This window comes from Eleginops maclovinus, chromosome 1 (genome assembly GCF_036324505.1).
Source record: "Eleginops maclovinus isolate JMC-PN-2008 ecotype Puerto Natales chromosome 1, JC_Emac_rtc_rv5, whole genome shotgun sequence".
NCBI lineage: Eukaryota > Metazoa > Chordata > Actinopteri > Perciformes > Eleginopidae > Eleginops > Eleginops maclovinus.
Window position 1 is genome coordinate 20,160,392 of NC_086349.1, and position 27,493 is coordinate 20,187,884.

Sequence of the window (27,493 nt, forward strand, 5' to 3'; positions counted from 1 at the left end):
ATATGAACCTCTGTAAAAAGCACTACATAGCAATCATTAATTCCAATTTATGATAAAATCAGAGTAAATACACATTTAAAACGGGGAATATCATTTTTATTGACTTTATGTATTTCGAAAGAACAATGTAATTGATCCCTTTAAACAACAGAACATTAAAGCCACGGCTGACTCTATGGTCATGATGAAAAACAATAATAACAACAACAAAAAATCTGGCTTTTAAAAAACACATTTTCTGTACAAAACAGTGTTTCCAACTAGATTTAACATGAATTGAATTTACAAGTAACTGTTTAAATGAAGTAGCATTTAGTCAGCACATATTACAAAAATAAACTCAAATCATTTGAATTCGACAAGACAAATCAAAATGTGCGTGTCTGTAGGTCTTTTAAAAGAAATACATTCAAAGTGTGTTAAGCTCTCAGTCTCATTGTCATTTAATGTAGGCGTTTCCACAGGAAAAGTTCTTGTACTTGCTGTCCTGAGGAATGCGCTTTTAGCCTGTCTATCTTGGCTTGGTATTGATTTTTTCACCTTCATTCCTCACTTCCATTTTGTCATCTCTTACCCCTGGGCTTGCATCTTTAGGTTTGCTTATTTCACAAGCAGGATCTTTTTCCTGATCCTTGCTTGGCCCTTTAACCAACTCTCTCTCTTGAGTCACTGGTCTACGTACTGGTCTACACTCTCTATCAGTTGGACTACCCATTTGTTTTCGATTGAGGCTAAAAACATCAGGATTAATTATACGATTTGGAAAGCGCATGAGACCTGTTGGAGTAGGAAGTAAGGCAACTCTGTGTGACTGGGGCTGATGAGGACCATTGAAATGAGGCGAGATGCCCCTTATATCTGATCCTTGCATGTCATTGTTTATGGGGGGTTTAGATCCCCTTGAATCTAAACCTGGGCCCATTATGCCTGGACCTCTCCTATCAGACCCAGGGCCCTCCGTATCTTTATGCCACCTCCCAGGCCCATGTCTTACATCTGAACTTCCAGGTCCTTGCTCCCTAGTATGGGTCTCACCATGTCCTATTCTTCTCATGTCTGGACCCCTCATTTCCCTCCTAAAGTCAAGCTGAAATCCTTGTCTACCTGTTCCAGGGTTTTCCATGTCTACCTGCCTTTCAGATCCTAGTCCCCCTCTCATAATACCACTGAAGTCTTGCTGCCTACAGTCATCCCCCATATCTTGACCCCATCTCATCTCTGATCCTGGTGCTCTCATGCTTGGATCTCTTATCTTATGGCCTTGTCCACTATTGTCTGTATCGCTTTGCCTACCAAAAAAGTGCCCAGTCCTTCTTCTGTTGGGCCTAAACCCTCGATCTGGCTCTCTCCTTCCACCCCCTCCCCTACCAGGCCCTAGGAATGTCATATCTGGGTCACCCTGGTCACTCCAATCATCTCCTGGACCTCTCAAAGGCCTGAGAAATGGCACATTTTGTCTTTCTTGTATGGGCCTTGGTTCAATACTTTCAGGACCACTCCATTCCCTTCGAGGACCTTGCCTAGTATGAGCTTGAACATGCTCAACTGGAACTTCTAGGTTTGGGCCTGGACCCCTGTTGCCATGTCCTTTCCAATCATCTCCGGAACATTCTACTTCATTTACTACAGCCTCCATAGTGGGCCCTCTTCCATCTGACCATTGATCCCCTGTGTCTGGGCCTCTCATATCAGGTGCAGAGCCCCTGAAACTTCTCATATCTGGCACACATCCTCTTATGTTTCCCCTCATAGGCCTTGAACCCCTCAAGTTTCGAGAGATAGGTTCTTGGATAAGTTCTGATCCTCCATGGTCAGCCTCTCCCCAGTCGTCTGTTCTTTGTCTCATACCTTCTCTATTTGGACTTATGTGCCTGATTCCCGGGCCCCTAAAGTCTTGACCCCCTGATCTTCCACAATCTGGCCCTTGGCCCTCTAAATCTGAACCTCTTCTTTCAAGTCCAGGCTCTCGGAAGCCTAAGTCTCTTGGTCCTTGTCTGCCAGGCCCTGGGTACTCAGTGTCTGGACCTCTACTTTCACAACCTGTCCCTCTAAAATCTGGACCTCTTGGATATGGATTATTAAGCTCTGGAACCTCCATAACATTTATTTCAGGCCTAACTGCTCTTAAGTATGGATGTCTTCTATCACAACCTGGACCCACTATGTCTGCCCTAAAGTGTTGGCCACCTGGAATGTCCCTGTTGTTAGAGTTTTCCTCTGTCTCTGGAAGCCTTCTATTTGGACCAAGACTTCTAAAATGTGGACCTTCTCTCCTCTCAGGCCCTGGTCTCTCTTTGTTTGGACCTGAATGCCCTGGTTTCCTCATGTCTGGACCATCTGGCATTCTCCTGTTGGAATCTGGACCCTCCATACCAAAGCCTTGTCGTCCCCTGTTGTTTGGACCTCCAGTTCCTCTCATGTCAGGCCCAGAACCTTCCATTGCTTGAGCTCTAGTTAAAGTTCCTGGTGCACTGAAATCTGTACCTCCAGGTCCTCTAATGTCAGGCCCAGGATGCTCCAAAGAAGAACTTCTGCTTTCAGACCCAAGTCTTCCAAAATTTGGACCCTCAGGTAATCCTTCCTGTCCTCTACCTCGAGGCCCTGGACCTACTATACATGGACCACTAAAGTCTGGAACTTCTGATTCTCCCGTGTAAGGCCCACAACCAGTGATACCAGAACCTCTCATATTGGATCCTGGTCGACTGAAATCTGGACCTCCTGGTCCTCTTCTGCCAGGTCCTGGAGCCTCCATAGATAAGCTTCTTCTCTCAGGTCCTGATTCTCTAAAACCTGGACCTCTAGCACCTCTCCTGTCAGGCCCAGGTCCATCCATAGATAAGTTTCTACATTCAGACCATGGTCCCAAGAAATCCTGACCTTGGGATCCCCTCCTGTCATGCCCTGGTCCCTCCATAGATAAGCCTCTGTTTTCAGGACCTGGTCCTTTAAAATCTGGACCTCCATGGATTCTCATGTCAGGCGCAGGACCCTCCATAGCTGGACCTCTTCTTTCAGGTTCTGGTTCTCGGAAATCTGGACCACTAGGTCCTCTTCTGTCAGGCCCAAAACGTTCCATAGCTGGACCTCTTGCGTCAGGTCCTGTTCCTCTGAAATCCGGACCTCCAGGTCCTCTCCTGTCAGGCCCAGGACCTCCCATTGCTGAACTTCTACTTTCAGGTCCCGGCAGTCCTCTGAAATCTGGACCTCTAGGTCCTTTCCAGTCAGGCCCATGACCTTCAAAAGCTGGACCACTCCTCTCAGGCCCTGGTCCCCAGTATTCTGGACATCCAGGCCCTCTCCTGTCAGACCCAGGACCCTCCATGGCTGGACCTCTACCTTCAGGTCCTGGTCCCCTGTAATCTTGACCTCCGGGACCTCTCCTGTCAGGACCAGGACCCTCCATAGCTGGCCCCCTCCTTTCAGGTCCTGGTCCTCTGAAATCCGATCCTTTTGACCCTCTCCTGTCTGGCCAGGGAACCTCCATAGTTGGACATCTTCTTTCAAGTCCTGTTCCTTGGAAATCTGGACCTCCTGGCCCTCTCCTGTCAGGCCAGGGACCCTCCATAGCTTGACCTCTTATTTCAGGTCCTGGTCCTTTGAAATCTGGACCACCAGGTCCCCTTCTGTCAGGCTCAGGACCCTCCATAGCTCGACTCCTTCTTTCATGTCCTGCTTCCCTGAAATCTGGACCTTCTGGCCCTCTCCTCTCAGGCCCAGGACCCTCTATAGCGAGACTTCTACTTTCAGGACCCTCGATCGACGATTCTCTGCTCTCTGGCACTTCTCCCCTATAAACTGGACCTCTAGGTACTCCCCTTTCAGGCCCAGGACCCTCCATAGCTGGACCTCTCCTTTCATGTCCTGGTCCCCTGAAATTTGGACCTCCAGGTCCTCTCCTGTCAGGTCCAGGTCCCTCCATAGATAAGCCTCTGCTTGCAGGCCTTGGTCCCCTAAAATCTGGCCCTCTAGGTACTCTCCTGTCAGGCCTCTGACCCATCATATCCTGATCATTCCTTTCAGATCCTGGTCCTCTAAAATCTGGACCCCAAGGTCCTCTACTGGAAGGCTGCAGACCCTCCATAGCTAGACCTACCCTTTCAAGTCCTGGTCTCACAAATTCTGGACCCCCTGGTGCAATGAAATTCGGACCCACCTGGCTCTCCGGGTTTGGACCTCTACTGTTAGACTGAGGGACTCTCCATTCATCTTGAATAAATGGCCCTTCTCTGGCTGGACCTGATCCTCGCAAATCTGTCCCTCTGCAATCATCTCTTATCACTGTTCCTTGGTCATCACAATCTATACCTCTGATATTAAGACACAGGCCTATATTTTGCCTTGTTTGACCCCTCAAATCGGGACCGACAAAGGGACCTGAACCACCCCAACCATGAGTTTTAATGTTAAGCATGCCATCTCGCCTTGTATCTGAGCCACCCATACTACCAATATCTTGACCAGGGCCCATGTAACTTCCTCTTTGTGTCGTATTTGGCATTATTAATTCCTGCATAGTTTCTGATTCTTTCATTTCAGGGTCATGCGCACTCTTTCCAGTCATGCCGGGACTTGTCTTCTTAAAAGGTTCTCTCGGCCCACTGTCTTCTCCAAAGAAGGGTATGTTAGAACCACCACTTTGATGATTAATGTTTGGCCCTGGTCCTCTCATGGGTACATTTAGCCCTTTTTGTAGTCCCCACCTCTCATCTGTCATTGCTGCCGATGGTTGCTCTGCTCTTAAAAGTCTACCCTCTGAATCTTTAATTAAATTTGAACCTAAACTCATTTCTGGACAACCACCCACCATGCTCACTCCTGAATCTCTTTCATGTGGCTGAAAAACCCTAATTGGAGGACCCCGTTCCCTTAAAACTGGACTGCCATCGTGCCTTGATTGCCTTTGAACTCTTTCCGAGCCCCTTAGGCTACCATGAGCTAATAAAGGCTCCCGTGTGCCCCTTATGTCAGCTTCAGGTCTATATGACGAAGGGTCCTTCATGACTAGATCTCTACTCTTGTTCTGTAGATCTGACCTTTCCCCACATGAATTTATAACAGCTGGTACAAGCATTTGTCCCCTCATTCCTGTCTCACTATGCATCACATCAGGGCCTGGACATGCCAAGTCTTGTGTTTGTGATCCAGGACCCCAAATGGTGGTACTCTTTCCTTGCATGCCTGGACCTCTCATATTGGGGCCTGGGGATCCAGTTCCTGTTACTCTAAAATCAATCTGTGGTTCCATATGTCCACGTTTTTTCAAATATGATTTTGAATCCATAATACCTGGACCACTTACACCAGGTCCTGGCTGTTTTGTCACAGGATCTTGTTCAGTTCCTGAGACCTGAATATCTGAGCCTATAGCACGATTTGAATGCCCCTCCCCTTGACCCAGTATTTCAGGATGCTTTAAGCCTGGATCTCCCCCTTCTATCTGTTTGTCTGCCTCTTTTATAACCTTATCTTTGACACCTTGCCCTTCTAGAACTAAGTCACCTCCAACAGTTGGCCACATTATATTGTACATTGTTGCTTGATCACCAATAGGCAAACAATTACTTTCTACTTCATGATGTAGCATCGAGACACTGGTAAGGGTCTGAGGATCTCTGATCTCCTCAATTTTAGGGGCCTGCGTTTCTGTGCTAAAAGGTTTGACAAACTGCGGCTCTGGATCAGGGCTTTGAGGAGAATCTCGAATGGGCGGATCAGTTTCACGTAGAGGAACTGGAATTTCAAATTTGCTAAACAGAGTTTTCTGTGTAGAGGAACCACTATCTGTGTTGCCACTGACAGAAGTTTTTTGAGGCTCTTGGGATTTTGGATATTCTAAAGTCTTAAGCTTTACATTGTGAAGAAGTTCATGTGAAGAGGGAGAAAAGCCTTTATCAACACTCTCAACAAGATTACCTTTAAGCGGATGTCCACCAGGAGGTTCATTTTGAATAGAAACTGAGTTGGATGATGATTGGTTAATATTTAGAAATTGTTCATCAACAGAGTCTAAAGAGTGTGGAGCATCACACAGAACAGTTAAAGGCTTGGATTTCTCAAGGACTTGAGGCGAAGGACCTCTGTGCCATTCTGGCAATAAGGACCCAGAATCTGTTTTTCTAGGAGATGACGGGGATCTTCTACGCCCATGAGAATGTCGCCGTGGGGTATGCTCTTTACGTGGGCGACCTTGGCGGTCAGACTGGTCTCTGGCTCTATGCCTTGACCTGTCCCTTTCACTTCTTCTGTGTCTATCCTTTTCTTTATGTCTCCGGGGATGTGAAGGAGAACGTCGATGTGATCTTTTAGAAGGACTTCTATTACGGCTCCTTTCATGATGACTCCGCCTTTTTGGTGATAACCTTCTCTTTCTGCTGTGGGATGAATTCAGAGGATTGCCCTTGTGAGAGGCACTATGCCCTGTTCTCAACAAAGATAAATCATGCGTCTTTATACTGCCTCCTTGAAAAACATCGTCTTGAATTTCATCAAAAAGTGATTCGTCTTCAGGATCATAAGCTACATCAGAATCTTCAATTTCACCCGCAGAGGAATATTTGTCACTTTCCTTAACATCAGCCGGTGTTTTATCTTCCTCTGTGACTGTTTCTGCATCATTTTCTACATTAGGTGGGAGAGTTGTGTCTTGTTTAACAGTTTGTGTATCTACATTTGAACTGTCCACAGTCTCTGTTATGTTGCTGGTCTTGTCTGTTGATTCTGACAGTTGACTGAGAGACAAAACTTTTTGTGTGGGAGACATCAGGGAATCAGAAACAGAAAACTGAGCCATAAAAATACCCACAGCCTCTCTCTGTTGACGTAAGGCCTCTTCCTGCTCCTTCAATTGCTGTTTTTGCTCTTCAATCTGCCTATTGAGCTCCTCAAGCATTCGTTGTTGTTCAGTTAGTGTTGCTGCTGAGACAACCACAGTGCCTGTAGGAATGTTCTGCATTACTACAGCTTGGGTAGAGGATTGCACGGTAGTGGAGTTGGGAGTTGGTGTTACAATCTGTGTGGAAATTGGGGTTGGGAATGTTGGAGCATCTGACGTCTGAGTTTGAGCAGGGGGCTTCGTCACAGCAATTTCACTTTGCATATCTGCAAAGATAGTGTCGTCTTCTGGATCATAGGCCACATCATCGTCTACACAGCCTGATACTGCAGGATCATCTGCCTTCATTTTTTCAATGTTTTGAGGAGTAACCATTTCATATCCCATGGCTGGATCATACTCCTCTTCTGGGTCATATGGCCGGTCGAAGTCATTTTCTTCTTCTATTTTTTTGACCTTGGATTTCTGTCCATATTGTTGCACAATTGGATCCACCATTGATCGAGACACCTGAGAAAACACTGGGACCTTTTCCACGCAAACTGTTGCTGTTGTAGAACGTGCGTCAGAAGAGTCAGTTGTCTTATTGCCGAACAAACTCTTCAAGATGGTCTGCAGTGGTGACTTATTACTGGATGCTGTAGTGGCATTTTTGTCACTCTCAGAGGTGGACTGGTTGGCAGCAACCACAGCTGAGGTAGAGACAGGAGGGTTTGTTCTTACAGAAGTTAGGGCAACAGATCCAGAAGAGGACGAGCCTGATGGTGACCCAGGACGAAGTGGGGAGCCAGGAGGGGACGTGCTAGAAGGAGTCTCAGGATCATAGGGTTGAAATATTTCCAATTTGTCAGAACCATAGAGCATTGGGGGTTTTGGGATCCACGTAGGGTCTTTAGACACATGAACTTTGGGTCTCTTCTCTTCAATTTCCTGAGGCAAGCTTCCTGGACGTTTTGTCTTCTGGATGACAGCTAGACCCAGAAGAAGATTTGGCCTTTTTTTTTCAAACCCTGTGAAACAAAAAGTAAAACATAGAATTAGAACAGGTTAATAACTAGCAATGGGCTTCCCATTATTGCTTTTTTTTCTAAATTCTAGATTGACAATTTTTTGCCACAAAGATAAAACAGTTATTCAGATTTTCTTTAAAAGGTGCTGGGACTAATATTAAAATGATCTGAAACAAAAAACAAAACACAATGTAAAACCAAAACTACTTTGTCCTAAGAGATGGAACTGAGCAATTTTCTTCTTAATAGGGATAGTTTATGTAAAATGTTGTTTAGTAAATGGAACAGCCCCTACTGTTCCACCTTCGTACCCCCCTAAATAATTAAAACAAGAGATTGATTCATGTATGAGGCTATAGCAGCCTGAAAGCTGTTATTTTTCATAATTGGAGGTGTTGACCCAAAATACAGAAAGTTATTCTCTTTAAGCTTTAGACAATTATCACACCTGGTCCTTCCAGAGGTTGGAGCATGGATGGGATTGATTCCTTTGCACTGAGTGGGACAAGGTATACATCTTTGATGGAACGGCTGCCATTGGCAACCACACCATAACGACCTCTGCTGCTGAAGTAGGAAAAGAGGGAGACATAGGCCACCTCTTCCTCCTCTGTTGCAGGGTGAAACCGGATCACACATAACTCCTAATAAACAAAAAATGTAAAAACGTGATCTATAAGTATCAAATGCTATTGTACAAGACACCAAAAGGAATACAAAATTGCCTGCTTGCCTTTGTAAGAGAGGTCTTTAGTTTTGCAACATAGTCCCACACTGTTTGAGGCAGGATTCGTCCTGCTATTTGTATGGTATCAGGTAGATCCTAAAGACAAAGGAAAAAAGTGAATATATAACATCTCAACCATTGATAATGTCAGATATTTTTCAATACAATATAATGTATTATCGTGCACCACTATACCGCTTTGAGATTTTCAACTGTTCCGGAAACCAGATATCCCTTGGTGACAAACTTGGCCACAGAGAGCATGTTTAGGAATCCTTTCCACACTATCTCCTGCTTAGCCAAGAACTGGGAAGTCTCACCATCAGCTGGGGATTCAGAGATCACAGTCCTGGGACACAAAACACAACAGCATAATGGTAATCATATTCACGCATTATGCTGATTTGCACTAATGTAAAACACCTGAAAACAAAACAAGAGTTTTTTATATTCTTAAGTTATCTAACTACCTTGAGGATGTGCCATAAAGTCGGGGATCAGCAGAGGACAAAGGTTTCATTAAGATTGACTTAGGTAATGGTTTTGTTGGTGGTCCCAGGGACGTTGCTGCTGAGGGCGATGCAGAGATAGTGTCTTCACAAAGAGAATAAGATACTGATTGGTTATTGGTGGTGTTACTTGGACTGGATGTGCCTCTAGACGAAGGAGACCTGTTTGCGGCAGTGCGGGGGTCACGTCTTGTGATAGTAACTGTGGAGACTGCAGGGATCACAACTGGTGTGTAGGATCTCTTTTGTTTAGTAGTTTTAGGAGTGTCTGGAGTTGGGGAAGCAGGGGAATACATGACAGGGGAGGCTGGAGAATCCATTATAGGGGATGCTGGGGATTCAACTATAGTCAGGGTTGGAGCGTCAATGATAAGACAGGATGAATGATCCAGAAAGGATGTTGGAGAATCCATGTCAGGTGAGTCAGGTGGGGCCCTCAGAGGAGAGTCATCTCCAGCACACTTTCTCCAAGAGGGTTCATATTTATGTCTGGTCTCAGAAATCTTGGGTTTTTTCTTTGCAGGTTCCTCTTCTTCCCCAGCTAGCATTTGACCTTTGGGAAGAAACAAGAATATATTGAAAACAATTAAAGTAACAATAAGTGGTCATTGGAAATACAAGGTTCATGTACAGCAAAAGCTGAATAACTTTTTAATTCACCTGTGCATATTTTGCATTTCAGGTCAAAGAGATGAGCTTTGTGCTCTGATGTTGTGTCCTTCAGCATGCAGGAGAGCATATCTGGTACAGCACAACCCTGGTTTGGCTGGCTTGTTCTGCTTTTGGGAGCGGGAAGGTTTTTCTTCGGTTCCTGGAAAGCAATCTTTACAGACACATACGAATAGAATAAAACCACAAAGATATCATAACATCCATGTTCTTTCAGGAGATATTTTTTTATGGCGAAGGAGTGACAAGGAAAAAGTACACACCGCGTTTCTAGTAGGTCTACTGGGATTCAAACTGGGCAAATCCACCTGCACTGCCTCAGGCTTCTGCGGCAAACTTGTCACTTTAGCAGCTGCATTCTTAACCTACACACAAACAAGCAAAATATAACAACTTCTGAAAAAGACCAACATGATCCTTCAAGTTGAAGCATAATACCTGAATCGGTCAAGGTGGTTTTGTTAAATATCTATTAAACTTTACCTCTGTAGTTTCTTTTGCACTTGGCTCTGAAACTTTGGTAGCCTGCATATCCTTCTGGCTCATCCTGGCCAGTCTGAAGGGACTGATCTCTCCACGTACCACACGATACAACAAGCCCTAAGGAAAACCCATAACTGATTGTCAGTTTGCTAAAAACATAATTATCTATAACATGACTGAAAGAAAACATGTCTTTTAGCAAATATTTTCTATTTGCATGTAGTGTGGTCGAACAGAGATCACAAAACAGAAATGGGTTTTTATCAACATCACACAAACCTTGTTTTTTGGGTCTTTCAGGTTGAACATAATAGTTCTGTACTTGTTCATGTATTTGCTGTCTGTGTTGCGAAATATGTCGAACATCTCCATCTCAATGCTTGCAACAAACTTTGCTATATCGCTCTCAGACATCTCCAAGTCCTCGCAATCACACACCCTTAAAAATAAATTAAATTGCCGTTAGTCAACAAATGTCAAAACAGATTGAGATGCACTCTTTACAATTTAGTCCATGTTTAATTTAAAACACAAACGTAATCTGTTTCACGAAGGATACCGAGTTTACCAAAATGTGCATAATTTATGGACATGCTAATTACATTTAGATTAAAATGGAAAACAAACATTTGGCTATATTGATATTTTGTATAAAGTGCAGCACTCAATTAAGTAATGCATATATATCCTGAACACTTTATCTGTTGTCAAATGTATTACGTTACTAATTATAAAAGTGCAGAGTTGTGTTTCATTAACTGACTACATCATAAAGTAATCTGTGCCAATCCTGAATGTTTATCAAATCATTTCAATGTTTTTTTTTTATACATACTAAAACTATTCACAGCATTAACCGCTTAGCAATAGGTCATATTTGTAAAATGTTGGATGTGTAAATATTAGGACTTTTATACAAATCTTAGAAACAGTTCTCACCTTTTGAACAGGATGCTGGTGAGGGAGCGCTGGATGCTCTGTCTGATCTGGGTATTGGGCTGGGAGGGTCTGGAGGAGGGAGCACTGGGTGCAGGTGGCACCAGCAGATTTCTGGTTTCGTTCATCAGCGTTGGGGCTGAAGGAGGCTTCTGGCCTGACATTGAGGCTGACGCGTGGCTGGACGGAAGCTGGGGTGCAGGATGCTTCTTTGGTATGACGTACGCGGTCTTAGTGACCATAAGAGCCCCTGTTTCATGATGTCTAGGAGCTGAGGTGGAGGGGGATTGTGGGGCAGGAGGCACACTCGTTTTAGTTGTGTTTGGTGGTATAGAGGGATCTGATTCTGCAGATTGCTGTTGAGGCACTGCACTGTTGGTTGGCTCCTTTGCCTGTTCTTCAGAGTGGCTCTGTGGCGATGGTGTCTCAGGGGCAGTCTGGGAAGAGGGGGTAACATCAGTCGAGGTCTCATCTGCAGGTGGTTTGGAAGGAGTTGCAACCTCACTGTCTGCATTTTCTTGTTCATTGTTATTTAAAGCTGAAAGAAAAAATAAAAGCAGGGCATCTTGTAAATATGAAGAACTATCTAATATTTGTGACAAAAAAAGTACAGTGCAAGAAAAGATGTATGTACAAATGTATTGAAACATCTGATGCCCATAAATACAACAATTATCTTTCCATTTAAAAAGGGACTGGGTATTTACAGGGCTGTGGGCTGACATTGGGAGAGGGGCGTGGTACACCCTGGTCAGCAGCCAGACAATACCCCGGGTGTAGGAAGGGGTATTCTTTCAGTAATTTTGATAGTTACAGACACACAGATGCAGCAGAAACAGATACTATGTGCTCGGTCTATTTTTTCTATGTACAAATTAACCTTCCCAAAATAAATCTGTTTTCATTTTTTTTTCAAGTCCTTGCAGGTGCTTGTGTTAATCACATTGTGTTTAATTTTCTTAATTGAATTTCTCAAATCAAAGCTTTGTTAATATGACCTTTTAGGCCTATTTTGCAAGCTAAAATGCTTTAAAGTTCCTAAAATTATTCATAAGAAAGCTCAGAGCAACATTTGACAGGCCGTCACTCACCAAAAGGTTTCAGTAGTGAAAGATAAATATCAATATCCTCTTCTGGAAAAATCTCAAAGAGCAACACGCCTACAGTGAAGGTTTGAATGTGCGGTTTAGGGAAGCTCTCTCTTCCTCGTTTCCTCTAGTGACTTTCAATTTTTAAATATCACTCAAATGTTTATCTTCTTTCACAGTTCTCTGGTAGGATGTGACAACATTCACCTGCTTGGCATTATCCTTCTTTATTCTGTTTGCATACGTAAAAGCCATTTGAAGGATATGAATAATAGTAGTCTTATATATTGCATTTCTGAGACAGCTAATATGATGATAACTAAAGTCCAATGAATGCATTTGACAGTCTCTGGTTTTATAACCGGTGATGAAGTTGGCATTCGTTAGATCATTTGTTTGATTAAAAATAAATTGTTAATGTGATTTATTGTCTGTTTTTGGGATGAACAGTACTGACCAAATCCAAGTCAGCAAGGACATGCTTTGACTTTAATGTACTTAGAATAGTTTAACAAGCTGCTTCTCCATTTGGACAGATGATTAAAAATGACAAGCTCTAGATACATCATGCCTTCTGTCAATATTATATAACTCCATGACTGACATTGCAGATGAAGGAAAATACTAGCGATAAGAAGGCCTGCTTTTTTTCTTACTGCCCCTAAGAGGGGCTATTGGATATTTGGATATACTTTGATAATGCTTAAAGAAAGACTGTAAGTTATCCTGATTAATACTGCTGAGAAAGTTCTTTGGTTTAATTGCTTATTTCCTTGACCTAACCACTGCTTTTACGTACATATTTTTTACTTTAATTTCTCTATTAATATATATTCTTCCTTTATTGCTATTTGACGTTATTTACTTCAGCACCAATTATAGTGTGTTCACCCTGTGTGTTTTCTAAAAGTTTTAAGTAGATAAAAATGAGAAGAAAGAAATAAAGATGTGTAAATAGCAGATAATGAGTTTGTCAGCAGTGAGGATGAACATGGCAGGGTAATGCCTACACATATACAGAACTGTACTTACATTTAATGATGAGGCTGCTTTTAATTGCACTGTAACTTTTATTCTGCATTGCAACTTGTATTCATGTATTTTACACCTGTTGTGTTTATTTTATCGTCTTTGCTTTTAAATGCCTTTTTATAATGCGTTTATGCTGCACTATTTCTTAATGCTTTTAATGTCTTTCATTTTTGTAAAGCACTTTGAATTGCCCTGTGTTGAAAGGTGCTATATAAATGAACTTGCCTTGCCTTACACTTTACTGGAGTATTTTTTACTTTAAATGTGTTGATTTTTGCACAGTGAATATATGAAAAAGAACAAGTACAGCTCAAATTAGAATTTGATTTATCCTTTCTCATTATTAGGCCAATATGTTTATAATTGTTTAGATGTGCAAAAACATCAATATTTTAAGCTTCACAAAAATTAAGGAATTAAATGCCTGTCCTTTGAAAGACATTACTGTAGTCATTTTTACGAAATAGTACAATTATTAATCATTATTACAAAATAAAAACAGGTTGACCTCAACCATCTAAAATGTAATATTTACAAATATGTGGGACTGGGGCCAATCTTTTGCATTTAGTGCTTTTTATACTTGCACTTATACTAAACAAATTTGACTTACTTTACAAAAACATTCTACTTGCGATGGAGTATTTTCACAGCTTTGTATAAGTGTTTTAATCAAATAAAGAATCATGTTATTTATTCCACCTCTGCAAATACCCAAGATAAGTCATACTTTATTAAAAGTATTAAACTCATCCGCTGTATTTGATTCTTGAGAACTTCTTGAGTGTTGTGCAAACAGTGCAGCACATGGAGTGCAAGATCAAGAATTACTATTACCAAACATGGTTGTGTGTACTGGGAAGCCATCAGAGCACCAGCACAAACCCGTACAAACAGAAGGGGAACATGAGGATAAATCTGTGAGCTACTGAAATGCAATAATTCATGGTTGAACCTCACAGAGATGCAGTGGGCAAGATTCAGTGACAACTGTTGAGTGGGGTTCCCCCAAATCCTTCTTTTAATGTCGGTGCTCAGATTAGTATCACAGTAGGATCTGACTCTGACTTTATAGCATGCCTAAAAGGCACTTAGGCAGTAACAAACTGTCCATTCAAACAGGAAAGGATGTAAAGTGCATTGCAGTAAAAAAGAAAAACAGGGAAACATCCTTTCATGGATCCGAACACAGGAAGAGATTGAATGATCAGGTTTTAGTTCATCATCTGTGGGCAGGTAGACCAACTAAACCAATGGAAAACTGAGTAATTAAGCTTAAAAAATATATGAAAATCAGTTACTAAAATGAAAAGTAAAATAATGAATCTTTAACTGCATTATTGTGATTGTGTGTGAGTCAAGTAAGAAATGTGTGGCTCTTTATACTAAGACATATGAATACGATATATTTTAATATTACTGTATACATTATACTCATATACAAGCAATTGTTCAGTGCACCTCTATAGAGTGTTCAAAACCACATACAGATGAAACCACGGCTTCAAATAAAAAATACCTTTTAAATGAATATTTAAACTAAATGCATTTTTCTTCTTTGAGGTCTTTTGTGAAGATATTTTTCTTTCGTATTTTGCATTTATTCCTCTGAGGGTGAGTTTCTGCCAGTTCCTCTCTCACTCACACTGACGTTACCATGTCTAGACACCGTGATTTTTCCTGCAGCCAATCAGTCCTTAGATGCTGTTCTTTAAATATCACAGCAATTCTGTCAGACCTACTACTGTGCAGCCCACCATCTCGCCATCACCCCGAAGGGATTCAACTGAGTTTTCATTAACCACCTGCTGGCTTTACTCCAGCATCGCCAGCAGCATTTTGACTCCTGGCCTCCTGATGTATCTCTGATCATATAGGCCTATGAATAATGAAGACGCTAGACATCAAACGGGTCGAAACACTAAAACTGCAAAATCCAATAAATACTGTTGATAAATAATGGTAAACCTCCAACTCTGTTTGAAACTATATTTATTGTACAAATCAATTCTGTATCCTTGTTTTGCTAGATGTAAATAATAGCATAACTCTAATCTCAACAGCATCTAATTTGTATCGCAACACTATTCTTTTTATATGTTTTATTACAACTTTAGGTAGCAATTTCGAGCAGCTCCATCAAATGCCATTGTCTGTATTCTGACTAACTGTTCACATTAAAACATGTGAAGGAGTAAGATGCTGTATGTGTCCAATAGCTTTTCCTCTTTCCTGAAATGTACAGGTTGTGAAGGAGACTCTTTTTGCAGAATATAACCCCTGAGACGTGGGTGTGCAATGCCACCGAGAAAAATGATAAAAGAATTGAAACATCTAACCACTTCAACTTGTTCTCAAACACTTAACATATTCAATTCCTTGTGTTGAGTACAGATAGAAAGCCTGGTTTCAGACCTTTGAATTTCTGCTCACATCTTAGATTTTTCAAAGCGAAACTAAATATAAATTCCGTCTAATTGTCGACAACATATCAGAACTCTTCATTTTTCTGATCTGTAATATTAACCTTTACATGCCTCCATTTGCAGATAAACCAAATTACCACTACAGATACATTTGGCCAAATCAAATTTGACAGGACCAGGAGGTTTCCACTTCCGTTGCTTTTGTGTGAAAATGTTATATTTCTCTAAATGGCAATTACTAAAGTGTGTAAGCAGTCTAAGAGATTTGAAAATACAAAACAACATACTAAAGCTACAGATTTAAATGTACAAATGGTCTTTACTTTAAAAGTGTAGCCCGCTTAAGCAGAGCAGTGGCTGAGTAAGAGGAAAATTCAGGGGATCATCGTGAAGAGAACAATGAATGTCTTTGCACAAATTTATCTTAATCCATCAAATAATTGTCGGGATACTTCATTCAGGACTGAAGTGGTTGAGTCAGTGACTTACAGACTGACATTGCCATCTATAGAGCCACTTCATACACTCTTAAAATATAATCTACACAAAGTAAAGATGGTTCAATATTCAGGAAAAGCACAAATAATAATAATAAGCTAACGTTCGGCAGGTTTGAATGTCAGACAGAAGACCACCATCATGTCATATCAACCTCATGTATTCAGGTTGAACATTTGAAGACACTATATCCTCGATGGCATGTCATTCCTGAACCAACATTAGTTCATTATTGTTGGCCAACTTATTGTTTCCCTACATAAAAAGCAAATGGGATTTTTCCATTTGCTTTTGGATTATAGCAAAAACAAGCTCTGTGGATAACAAGCTCAGATATAACATGAGAATAATCATTATTAGTAATAATAATAATAATTCAATCACCAAAAGTCAAAAGCTAACATAAGGCAAACTACTATGGTTGCATAACTCATGTCACTACCAATAAGCTAAAGGTGGACCAGTCTCCAGTAAGATTATGTTAAAGTCTCATCTAGCTGCTTCCTTCATCTAGCTGCTTCCTTCATCAAGATACTTCCTTCATCAAGATACTTCAAAATTAAATAGTAAATTAATCTTTGAGGTCAGAGAACTTAACGTGCTAAAATCCTGACTTTATTCCAGGATTTAGGGCTCATTCCTGTAGTACGTACTCTATACACTAATTTGCTGTCTCGCCAAAAGTTTCATCATTTGATCATGTCTGCAAATACGAAGCTGGAGACATGATTAGGTCCTAGCATACCAGCCAATACTAAAAACAGTGCTGTGTCAATGTGACAACATGTGCTCAACAAGCTCACTAATTAAGCAGCTTTATGGTATCATCCATTTAGTAATTCATGTTACATGGATAACGTACAGGACGGTTTAACCTCCTGACGTACTGAGCTAATTGGCTACTTGCTACACAAACAGACATTGACAGTGGTATCAATCTTCTCATGTAACTTCCACTGAGAAGGAGAAATTAGCAAATCTCCCAAAAAACCTTTGTTACCATTACATGCTATATTTCTATTTGACCATCAAGTAAATCTCACTGAAGTATGTTTCTGTGGGAGAAGATATTAGAATTCCCCTTTTATAATATTACTGTTTGGATTTGTGTTGAGTTCTCCATCTTTCCTCCCTTACCAAAAATGTGTTCACAGGTGATGCATAAGAAAGTCAGTCAATAAAATCACTATGAGGCTCACTGAAGGACACACACAGGAAAGACAAAGGGGTCAGAATTGTATCAACTTAAAGAAGAAGCAATGATTAGATCACTTTAGGGACTGTTTACTGTATGGATGAATTAGAAAACACAATCCCATTTGTAATGGTTGTTGTTCCAAGTTGAAGAGTATGCCTGTCAAGAGCTGCACTGAAATGTCAATTGATATTTTCTGCCATTCTGAGGAGTTGGTATCTTAGAATCTGTGGTGTAATGCTGGGAATGTCAGTAGTTTTCTTTGTGGTTGCATAATATTGGTTTGGCCAGTAGAGGGTGCTTGTGTTTCACAATTAAATACTGAGGTATTGAAATGATAAGTCTGTCGGAAAGATGCAGAGGAGATACGTGATATGGAGAAACAGTAGTAATGAAGTTTTGAAGAGATAACAAACACCTGCAAAGGAGGAGAAATGAAAATAGATGTTGGCTTAAAATCCTAAAACATACACATGCTATTATGTGAGCACTGACAGTGAAACAAATACCAACACTATCCCAAAGGGATTTGTTACTTCCGTCAATACTGAAACTAACAGAAATCATATGCCTCTCCCATGTCCGTTACACTACATCATGTGGTCACTGCACTCAAAGTCTAAGCTGTACAGTGTAAGTAATGCAATTAGAAAGACAGTATGAAATAAAGAATACATTCGATAGCGCACTTTGTGTCACTACAAGGTAAACTAGCGTCATATTAAGGAATTTACCAATGCTGAAATACGTGCATGGGTAGATCTTATCTTGATTGACCATGACAGAACTTCACACCAAGCACTTGAAGCATTATATGAGTGGATTAATCATTCGGAAATCTGATTTAAAAAAAGCTTGAAATAGATCAACAGGCCTCAGGGAGCTTCGACCAGACCCTGTCAAATGGTTTCGTCTCATACAACCATACCATCACACCCATGTAAGAATACGTTAGCTATATGTGAAGGCACCCAAGAGTTTTGAGTGTTCAGAAAGACACCTACTACCTCTGGTCTCTTAAATCAGGGAAACAAAAATAGCTCAATGGGCCTGCTGGTGAGTTTCAATGTGTCCATGATGGGAACACGTTGTTGGTTGGTTGGGTTTCATGCGTGTTTTTTTTCTTGAATGACAGATTGTCACTCAAGTTTCATGTCAACAACCATTTAGATTTCAGCTAAAAGGCAGGAGTGGAAACAATGAGGCAGAAAGTGGTGGCTCTTTGCAACAGCAGCTACCACTGAAAGTGAGGGGCTAGAAGAGAGGAACATAAATCATTTCACTCAATGCCACATTAATGTCAATCTGTAGATGTTGCTGTTATATGCTCAAATCTTTTGAGCCGATAAAGAAGACATTTGGAGAATTACATCTATTAATTAAATATATTTAGGTTTTCCGGAAACACGATGCTGCTATAGACATGGAGGCAGTATGTGAAAACTAACTCTTCTTAATTAATGATCAAGATTTTCGTACCAGTGAAATAGTGTACTGTGGGTCCCCCAGTCAACATCTCCCACTCCGTTTCTTCTGTGAACCTATGAAAGTGTGTACTTAACCACAAGGGTGAGACAACTGTGATTTAGAGGTAAGGATTAAAGCATTTCTGTTTTGTGTCTGGAGACCTTAATGATTCTAAGTTTAAACCAATGGCAATTTTGCTAAGGATTATTCTAAAAAGTGTTTTCCATCTGGTCTAAAATGTAAGAAAATACTGAAAAATATCAATCCCTCTTTCTCAAAAGTCCAAAGTGATGTCTTGAAAACATGTCATGTGTCAATCCAGAACCCAAAGATGACGTGGAAATGTTGCAATCAATCAGGATGGGAAAAACTACTTTTTGACTTAAACTACCACCTGCATTACAGTAAGACACCAAGACCTGCTACTTGACATTCTCACTGAGGATGACTTTGAGGTGCTTAAAAGTGTGGGTCACTTTATCCATGATGTCACATGATGCAGTGATAAAATTGTGCAGCAACTCAACGAATACTGCGACACCACCATTCATCCGGCCATACCCGTTGGCATCCTCATCTCAGACCCATTGTGAACCTGTGAGACACCCTGCAACATAACAGCTGGAGATGGGACCTCTGCCTGCAATGAGTCGAGCAGCTCGGCTAGGACCTTTTCTGGAAATGTGGCAGCACCAAACAGCTGCACATTCAGAGGCTCATTGAAGCGGACGCAACAGGTGATCACCAAGATGGACTGCTGGACTTCTGTAAATGGATTTCTCATTTAAGTCGTTTTTGTGTCATCATGTTTACTTTTGTAGTGTGTTGTGATTCATGTATTGATCAAAACGTACTAAAGTTCCTAACATCTTGATATTTTTTAATCAACAAAACTGTAGCCCTTGTCGGTTCTTCAAAATGAAGGCAATTTAGAGAGTTTCATTTACAGAAATTACGACATCAAATATTTTCTCATTTCGTCTTACTGATACCTAGCTATTAGTGTTTGACGTGCACCTCTGAAACTACTGCCACTACCTTAACAAAACAATATAGTGAATCACAATACATCCTTAATGTTTCTAGAAAGAGCTTCAGAAGAAAACCATTTACCCAGAGGTGTGTGAATATCCTAACCCGGACATTGCAAAAATATTTTGTAGTGATTTTTTTTTAATGCGAAACACAAATTGTGTTCACCCATATTGCATTGCTGGAGCAGTAGAACATTTTTGAGTTTTCAATGATTAAAAAAATCAGGGACAGGGGAGAAGAGATCCATTCAAATGTATGTGCTCACAGTAAAGCTTCACTTTTTTTTGCAAGGGGTTTGTAAACTTGGCAGTTTCATGTTTAAAGGTTCCTTTGTGGTTACTGCTGCTATGGCCTTTAAACCTAAACTTGCTTTTTAAATCTCTGTTGCATCATTTGGACAAACTTGGTACACTAAACATTTATCCATTACATATTTGCATCTGCTTCTGTAAAAAAAAAGACAAACTATAGAAATGTATATACATTTTCTATGTTCACTATTCGTCAGTAGATAACCGTAACTAGTTAAATGTTTATGTTTTCCCATCTTTGTTTGGCTTTGTTTTTACTCTAGAGTTGTGTGAAGTTACAATAAGAGCAACATAAAAATAGAATAAAATTCCTTATATGTACAAAGACTTGGCTAATAAAGCTGATTCTAACATGGACCTTCTGTCCGCTTAAGGTTTCTTTATATTGTATACATTTGTTTGTGATGGGTATTTGTAATTGGAAGGTTTGATGGCTTTTGTTCAGTTTGTAAATTCCACAGTAGCTGGAGAAGGAAGAAGAAGCTGACCCATGGTCAGCATTCAAAAGAAGAGCAAAGAAATGTGTTTTAGAAGACAGATCTTGTTCCCTGCCGTTTGTGTGTTTGTATGAATATAAATGGATGCATATGCGAGTGTGAACGAAAAACCTAAAACGGTAGGGGTTCAGAGTATAGAATACCACCTATTAATGGAACTAACTCTGACTTAATAAAACCCACAAAGATTTAGTTAACCACTAAACCCACAGTCAGTAACTAAAAAGTTGTCTATCCTTAATCTCTAGCTTGGATGTGAATACAACTCTTTCTTCATGTGCAGGAGGGGGCAAGGTGTTCTCAGAGGCTCGGAGGAAGCAGCATTCTCTGACGGTGGCCAGCTGACACTTCGAAATCATCTTCATGGAAATGTGACACAATCTCCCATCCGCTGTTCGGTGAAGTCCATGTGAAACTTCCTCCAAGCATCTGCACTGATGAATCCTCCAGCCCTCTGAGTCTCTGCAGGACTCAATTCCTCCTCCTCACCAGATGCCCAGTTCCTTTTCACTCAAAATCCTATCCCAGCTAATGTTAGTGTAACTGTGCAATGACTGTGCAGGAGTGTTTCTGTTTGCTTGTTGGTGTTGATGGATAAAGCACTGTAAGTTGTAGCATGACGAAAATGTTTTCTCTGATACGTGGAAAGTTGTTTGAACATGGCAGGGAGACAAGGAAAATTGTGAAATGCAACTTATTTGCAAATGCACAAAAAAAAAGAGGCATAAGACAACTAATAATTATGCTGCCAATAGGAAGAAAGTGCTGGTGATTGAACATGGGGGCTCCTTGTTTGAAAAACACTTCTGGAAAGGTCTATCATAATTGTTTAGAAAAGTTAAGAAATTCTAGAAAAAAGATCATGGAAAAACAACAACTGTATTTGGGCTGTGCTTGACTTGAGGTACAAAAACTTGTCACAATAGTCCTGGCGGCATTTTCTCAAACCTTTGAGATTCACCGTCTAGCTTCATTTCCAATAAATTGAGAAATAAATGCTGCAGTCATTTGAATAAATACACACTTTAGCACTAGACATGTTTTAGGCATGCAGTCTGTAATAAAATGGAGAATGCAGATCCTTGTGCTTCTGTCGAGCCAGATCACATTCCAAAAAACCTTCTAAATTATAATTAGTTTTTAATGTTGGAAGAAAAAAAACTATTAAAAACTGAATATAATGTGTGGCGTGATGTGGTTCTTCATTTCAAAAGATGAACAATGTTGTGTATGTGAGCATCTTCATAAGAATGCGAAAACACACTGGGTTTATGTATGAGATGAGATTAATAAAGTAATTCTCATCTTATCTTACGTGCACGGCAGGTTATAGTGAGTCCAAACCCTTAAATCTAAATTACTCTTCATACGGTCAAAGACCAGCAGCTTATGTCTAGGTGCGAAGAAGGTTTCTGAAACAATACACTGTTGCCAAGAGTGTTGATGTGAAATGACTTCCTTTTTACCAACTTAAGCTCCTTCCAACTGGTGTTCATCATTCAGTGAATGACTTCTGCAGCACATATTCTTCAGTGTGAACCTTTGGAGTTTGCTCAAGACCTTTGCAAAGTCGAGCTGAATGAACATCAGAGCAGTGTTTCAAATGATAGCATAACGTGGCAAAACACACCCTGCCTACCCAGAACTACCCCACACACATCTGCTTTGTGTTGTAGTTACTTAGTAAACCAGTTATGAGACAGGTTTATGTGAATCCTGACTAGTTGACACACATTTGGTCATTTAGAGTCAAAAGAGAAACTATAAAAGTGAGCATACTTACCCATTGCTGACCCCTGCTACTTATCAGTCATCCCAGAGAGAGAGAGAGAGAGAGAGAGAGAGACAGAGAGAGAGTATGTGTGTGTGTGTGTGCGTGTGTGTGTGTGATTGTGTTACGTAGTGCTATGATTCAACATCTGAAATGCCAGAAGAGGCCCTTTGTGCGCGGTGTTATAAACTGCAGTGTGGTCTGAGTGTGTATGAGTAGCAAATGGTACATACACGCCGTGTAAAACTTAGACGATGGTTTGGAAGGGGCCTGAGCTTCTGTGAGACTGGGGTCGCAGGCTAAGTGAGACACGGCCTCCTCCTGCTCTCCATCGTCTTCCCTCACATCCTCCTCTTCACGTTCCTCAGCCTTTTGTGCTAATCTCTTTGACATCCGGCACGACCTCTGACCCTGAGGAAAATATTGGCTTAGGTTAAAAAAATAAAAGATACCACATATTTACATTAAATCAGACAGAAATATTGGAAAGACTCAAGAAAACATATTGCTATACTCTTTTAGAGGTCTCCTATTATGCTATATTTTAACAATATATTGTAGGGCAATATCTAAACAAAACAAGTCTGTGAAGTGTTTTGCTCAAAATACCAAACAGATCACCCATTGTAGCCACGCCTCAACCCCCTCTATTTCAGCCCTGTTCCTGAAGGGCTGATTCTGTGACTGTCGCTTTAAATTTGAGCTGAAGCTGGCCAAGCCCCTTTGGAGCGCATGCGTAAACCCCATATTATGTTCCAAACCACATCAAGCATTATTTCTGAAACACTTATTTTCTCAGTGTTTACTACTAGAACAGTGACATTATATGCATTATATATATATATATATATATATATATAACAACTTTAATCCCTCCTGCAGACATCCTGCTGAATACACAGAGGTGCTGCTCAAGGGGATTCAGCTCGCGACTGAATAATGCGGACGATAGGATGGGACGTGTCACGTGGGCGGGACATTGCCAGGACTTCAATGTAAAGCTAGCCCACATTTTGGTTATGACGTCAAATCTGGATCAGCTCGTTTGTTACCCCCAGTTTTAGAGATGTGGGTAATGAGGAAAAGAGAGAAGGTTGTATTTTCTGAACCTTTGTGAGTCTCCTTACACACCGGGGACACAGAGATATATATATATATATATACACAAGACATCAAAAACTGCATTTTGCATAATAAAGGGACCTTTAAAGTCTCTTTCTATTTCTGTGTCCATGTTATAAAGAACTTACCGTTGGGGTGGGTTTGGCAAGGGCAGTTTTTCTCTGAGGCTGTGCTCTGGGCTTCGGTACTTTAGGGACAGAAAGAGTCTTCATAGTGAAAGCGGCATGCTGCAAGATGCAGTCAGTGCCACAGTACACAGAGTCTTGAAGGGCTTGTTTGGAGCACTCTGGTCCAATGCACAGAGGAAGAGAGCTGCCTGTCACCATCTCAGCATTGGGCTCAAGATTTCCCATCATCACAGGAGCCTTCTCCGCTTCCTCCTTCTCCTGCTGCTGCTCCTCCTCCTCCACAAACAAAGTCTCCTGAAACCAGAGACATGTGTAAGTAATGCAATGCAAAAACTCCCTTTTGGTGAAGGTGTGAACACTGCATAAGGATAACGAGCCATCTGGAGATCAGTGACAATCAAAATGAAGTTCTAACCTTGAGTTCTTTCTGCTGCTCCTCCTGTTCTTCACTGGGTGGACTGGTGAAGCATTCAGGAAAGCTAAGCTCTGGCACAGGCTCTGGTTGGAGTTGAATCTGCTTCTTTGTAGTACAACGGGGGCACAGGTACTCTTGCCTTTTCCTCTCCATCTTACGGCCCTGTGTCGCACTGATACCAACACAGTCGCCATGAAACCAATCCTGGCAACTGTCACAGCAGATCATGAACCTAGAAGAAAGCAGCAGAGATCAGGAAGTGAAACTGACAGGTGGCTGAGCTATGCAAACATCCAATACCCAAGAGATCTTGTTAGCAGAATATACCTTTTATCTTGCTTCTGCCGACAGGTGCAGTATAGAGCATTGGAGTCTGGACCTTCTGTGTCTAATATTTGTGAAAACTCTTCTACAACTTTATCGTCTTTCTTCTCCTCCACCACCTCCACTTCCACCTCCTCTGGTGCATCATCGTACTGGCCAGGAGTCACATCAGGAATGTGGTCTAAGTCAGTGTCTATCATGATGCAGTCTGAGCTGGATGGCTGAGTGGGACTCAGAGTGGTGTCAGAGTTATCATAGGACATCTCTATTTCAGGAGGGACTTGTGGATCATTTTCTTTTTCAACGTCTTGAAATTGCTGCAGCATCTGATCAGCAGGATTTACTTGCACAAGCTCAATGTTGTTGTCCTCTTCTGCAACAAAGCTTGATTGAAGCGCCACTGCCCTGCTTCTACCTCTGCCCCGTCCTCTACCTCTTCCCCTACCTCTTCCTCTTCCTCTCCCTCTTCCTCTTCGACCTCTACCCCCTCTACCTCGTGTGTCTTCCTTTCTGCCTTTTAAAGCCAGCATCTCCTTTATCTGTATCAAAGTCATATCATCACTGTCCTCTTCTTGACTAGAAATCAAAATAACATCATCATTTTGTCCTCCTGTCACATTGTCAGGTGCAACAGGCTGCAAGATTTCCATCTCATCAGCAGATTCAATATCATCAGGCACCTCCGTTTCTTCTATGAGTTGGGGTGCCGGGGCTTCAAGGGAATCAGTGGCTTCCAAATTGTCAGGTATTGCCACTGTGTCTGACATGTCCAGTGCCAAACCCTCGCCTCCGCCAAGCAGTGAGAAAGCAGTGTGGAAGGCAGACCCGCAATCCTGCCATGAGCTGGGGTCAAGGCTCCCTCCCGCTGAGGCTTCGGAGGGCGGCTTGCTCCCCTCTGACACAGGTGACGATGGGGCAGACCACTCCAGATCATCTATTACACTCCTGGTCCCACGAGAAACTCTCTGGGTTTCTGGAGAGGGCTGGGGTGTTTGGTTGGCTCTACGAGCTCTGCCTCTGTGTACGATTTGAGGACTGTTGATTAGGTCTCCGACTTCATCCAAGAAATCCCTTTTGGCGATTGTTGACCGCCTAAAGCCCCAGTGCTTCTTAACCTGAGACATGGTTGGCCTTGCGCTCGAACCGGCCTCCTCTGGCTGTTCTTCTAAAGAAAGACAGAAACAGATAGGGTTAAGAGCTAAACACTTTTTCATGTGTATCTATAGCACCAGTCAGCTAGTCATCTAAGAAACTCACCAAGTTTCATGCATATAGCAATTTTGAACACAAAGTGCTTAACAAAGACAGATATATAAATTGAAAAAATGATGCATTTTACCATAATTATAATCATTCATGATGTTGTTATCTTCCATTGGGTCCATACTGACGTGTTGGTAGCTACAAAACAGATAGGATGTCATTCGTTAGTACATATTAACCATTTTGCAAGCTAGATGATGGCTAAATGCAGAAAAAACTGGGACTTTTCACCAAATCATCCACATTATTTTATGAGTAAAAAATAGACCTTCCCTACTTTTTTCCATTTAACTGTACATCTTATTTTATATTATCATCAACAGCTGCTGTCTGAAAGGGCAGACAAGGCCATCTATTCCACATGGAAAGGTACTTGAAAACCTCATACCTCTACTCAGTAGAAACGCAAATGAAATGCATGTTGTACGTAGTAAATGACATGTAGCAGAGTCTACTACAGACCTGGGCATTGTACAGCCCCTGGGCCACATATGGCCCTTTGGTTGACTGACCGGCAGTGTAAGGTTAATTGGAAATTACAAAATAAACATATTTTCTAATTTTAACTCATGCATGGACTAAAGCTGCATTGCTTTTATTTTGAAGTTGTTTTTTATTCAAGTACATAATGACGCAATACTTATATCAAGACGTGTGCATGATTGGATCATTGTCAAGACGACTTTAGCCCTCAAAAATGTCCGTTCATGCTAAAAAAAGAAAGGTAGATGCCGAATGCAGGGTTTTCAACAAAAATTGGACTGCTAAGTATTTATTTACTGAAGTCGGAGGTAAAGCTGTGTGTTTAGTTTGCGGGGAGCAGATTGCCGTGTTTAAGGACACAATATTTTTGGTTTCTCATGTGGCCCCATGGAAAAAATAATTGCCCGCCCCTGGTCTACTACATACAATATGCATTTTATTTATTTCATTAGAGACAGTGAACTAAAACACATATGGTCAAATACAACAGCCCTGCAATAAATCAAAAAGGTCTTATGCAATGTGGTCTTAAATATGCTGTTTGCCCTGTTGTTTCTAGTTAATTTAAATCGTCAATTGACTCCACGTTGTTGGTTAAGAAATGTTGTAATTGAATTACTTGCAATTACTGAATGTCTTACCCAACATCATTATTTATAAATTATGTTTGTATGTGTTAAAACTGTTTAACGGTTGGCAGGTGTGGACATTAGGATTTTACCAGTGAAAAAAACAGCTTGCTGCACCGCTGGTGTGTATTTTTGAAAAACACTCAACAACAGGAGTGATAATTATGTGTGCAGTCCACAGGGTCCAAGTACGTTTTACTCTCAGAGACGAAACAACTGCCCTCAAAAGAGTCACTACTAGATCTCAGTCGGCTGTGGAAGTATAGAAACGAAACGTCCTTATTGTGCAACGATGCAAACACTCCAGAGTTACTTCTTAGAAATAGTAGTTGTCCTGACATCGTTCTCTTGCACCTCATTTAGCTAGCTAGGAGCTAGCTGCTACATTGTCTGCTATGACACGCTATGGAGCTAAGGGTCTACAACGCTGCCCAAAAAAGAGTAACATTTTGCCCGATAGTAAATTAACACCGTGACCAAAACTGAATGCGTACCTTGTATATGAACGATTTGTTTCCAATTATTATTAGATTTGCTCAGCTAGCCAGCAAGCTAGCACAGCCTTCCATTTTCTCTGCCTTGTTGTTTCGTAGTCTCGCGATAATTACTCACGGGCGTAAAGCACTTTGGTTTCCTGTTC

The 27,493-nt window shown here is 41.2% G+C and overlaps 1 protein-coding gene across 1 annotated transcript; it reads right to left on the reverse strand.

Moving 5' to 3' along the window:
* Nucleotides 1-74: 74 nt before the first annotated feature.
* Nucleotides 75-27,463, reverse strand: si:ch73-181d5.4 (uncharacterized). The gene is made up of 16 exons (XM_063888358.1): nucleotides 27,348-27,463; nucleotides 25,818-25,879; nucleotides 24,482-25,643; nucleotides 24,155-24,386; nucleotides 23,740-24,033; nucleotides 22,723-22,900; nucleotides 11,173-11,707; nucleotides 10,513-10,672; nucleotides 10,234-10,350; nucleotides 10,014-10,115; nucleotides 9,742-9,904; nucleotides 9,043-9,634; nucleotides 8,768-8,921; nucleotides 8,579-8,668; nucleotides 8,294-8,489; nucleotides 75-7,845 (listed from the first exon to the last, which is right to left on the reverse strand). The coding sequence occupies exons 2-16, from the start codon at nucleotides 25,861-25,863 to the stop codon at nucleotides 512-514; spliced, it is 11,355 nt and encodes a 3,784-aa protein (XP_063744428.1). The 5' UTR covers nucleotides 25,864-25,879; nucleotides 27,348-27,463; the 3' UTR covers nucleotides 75-511.
* Between the last annotated feature and the right edge of the window lie 30 nt (nucleotides 27,464-27,493).

Bases quoted from the DNA above. Each gene is read 5' to 3' on its own strand.
- si:ch73-181d5.4 (XM_063888358.1), bottom strand. From the start codon at position 25,863: ATGGACCCAATGGAAGATAACAACATCATGAATGATTATAATTATG. The intron at 9,635-9,741 runs GTGAATTAAAAA...TTCTTCCCAAAG, and splicing joins GAAATGCAAAATATGCACAG to GTCAAATGCTAGCTGGGGAA. The intron at 7,846-8,293 runs GTGTGATAATTG...TTTGTTTCACAG, and splicing joins CCAACCTCTGGAAGGACCAG to GGTTTGAAAAAAAAAGGCCA.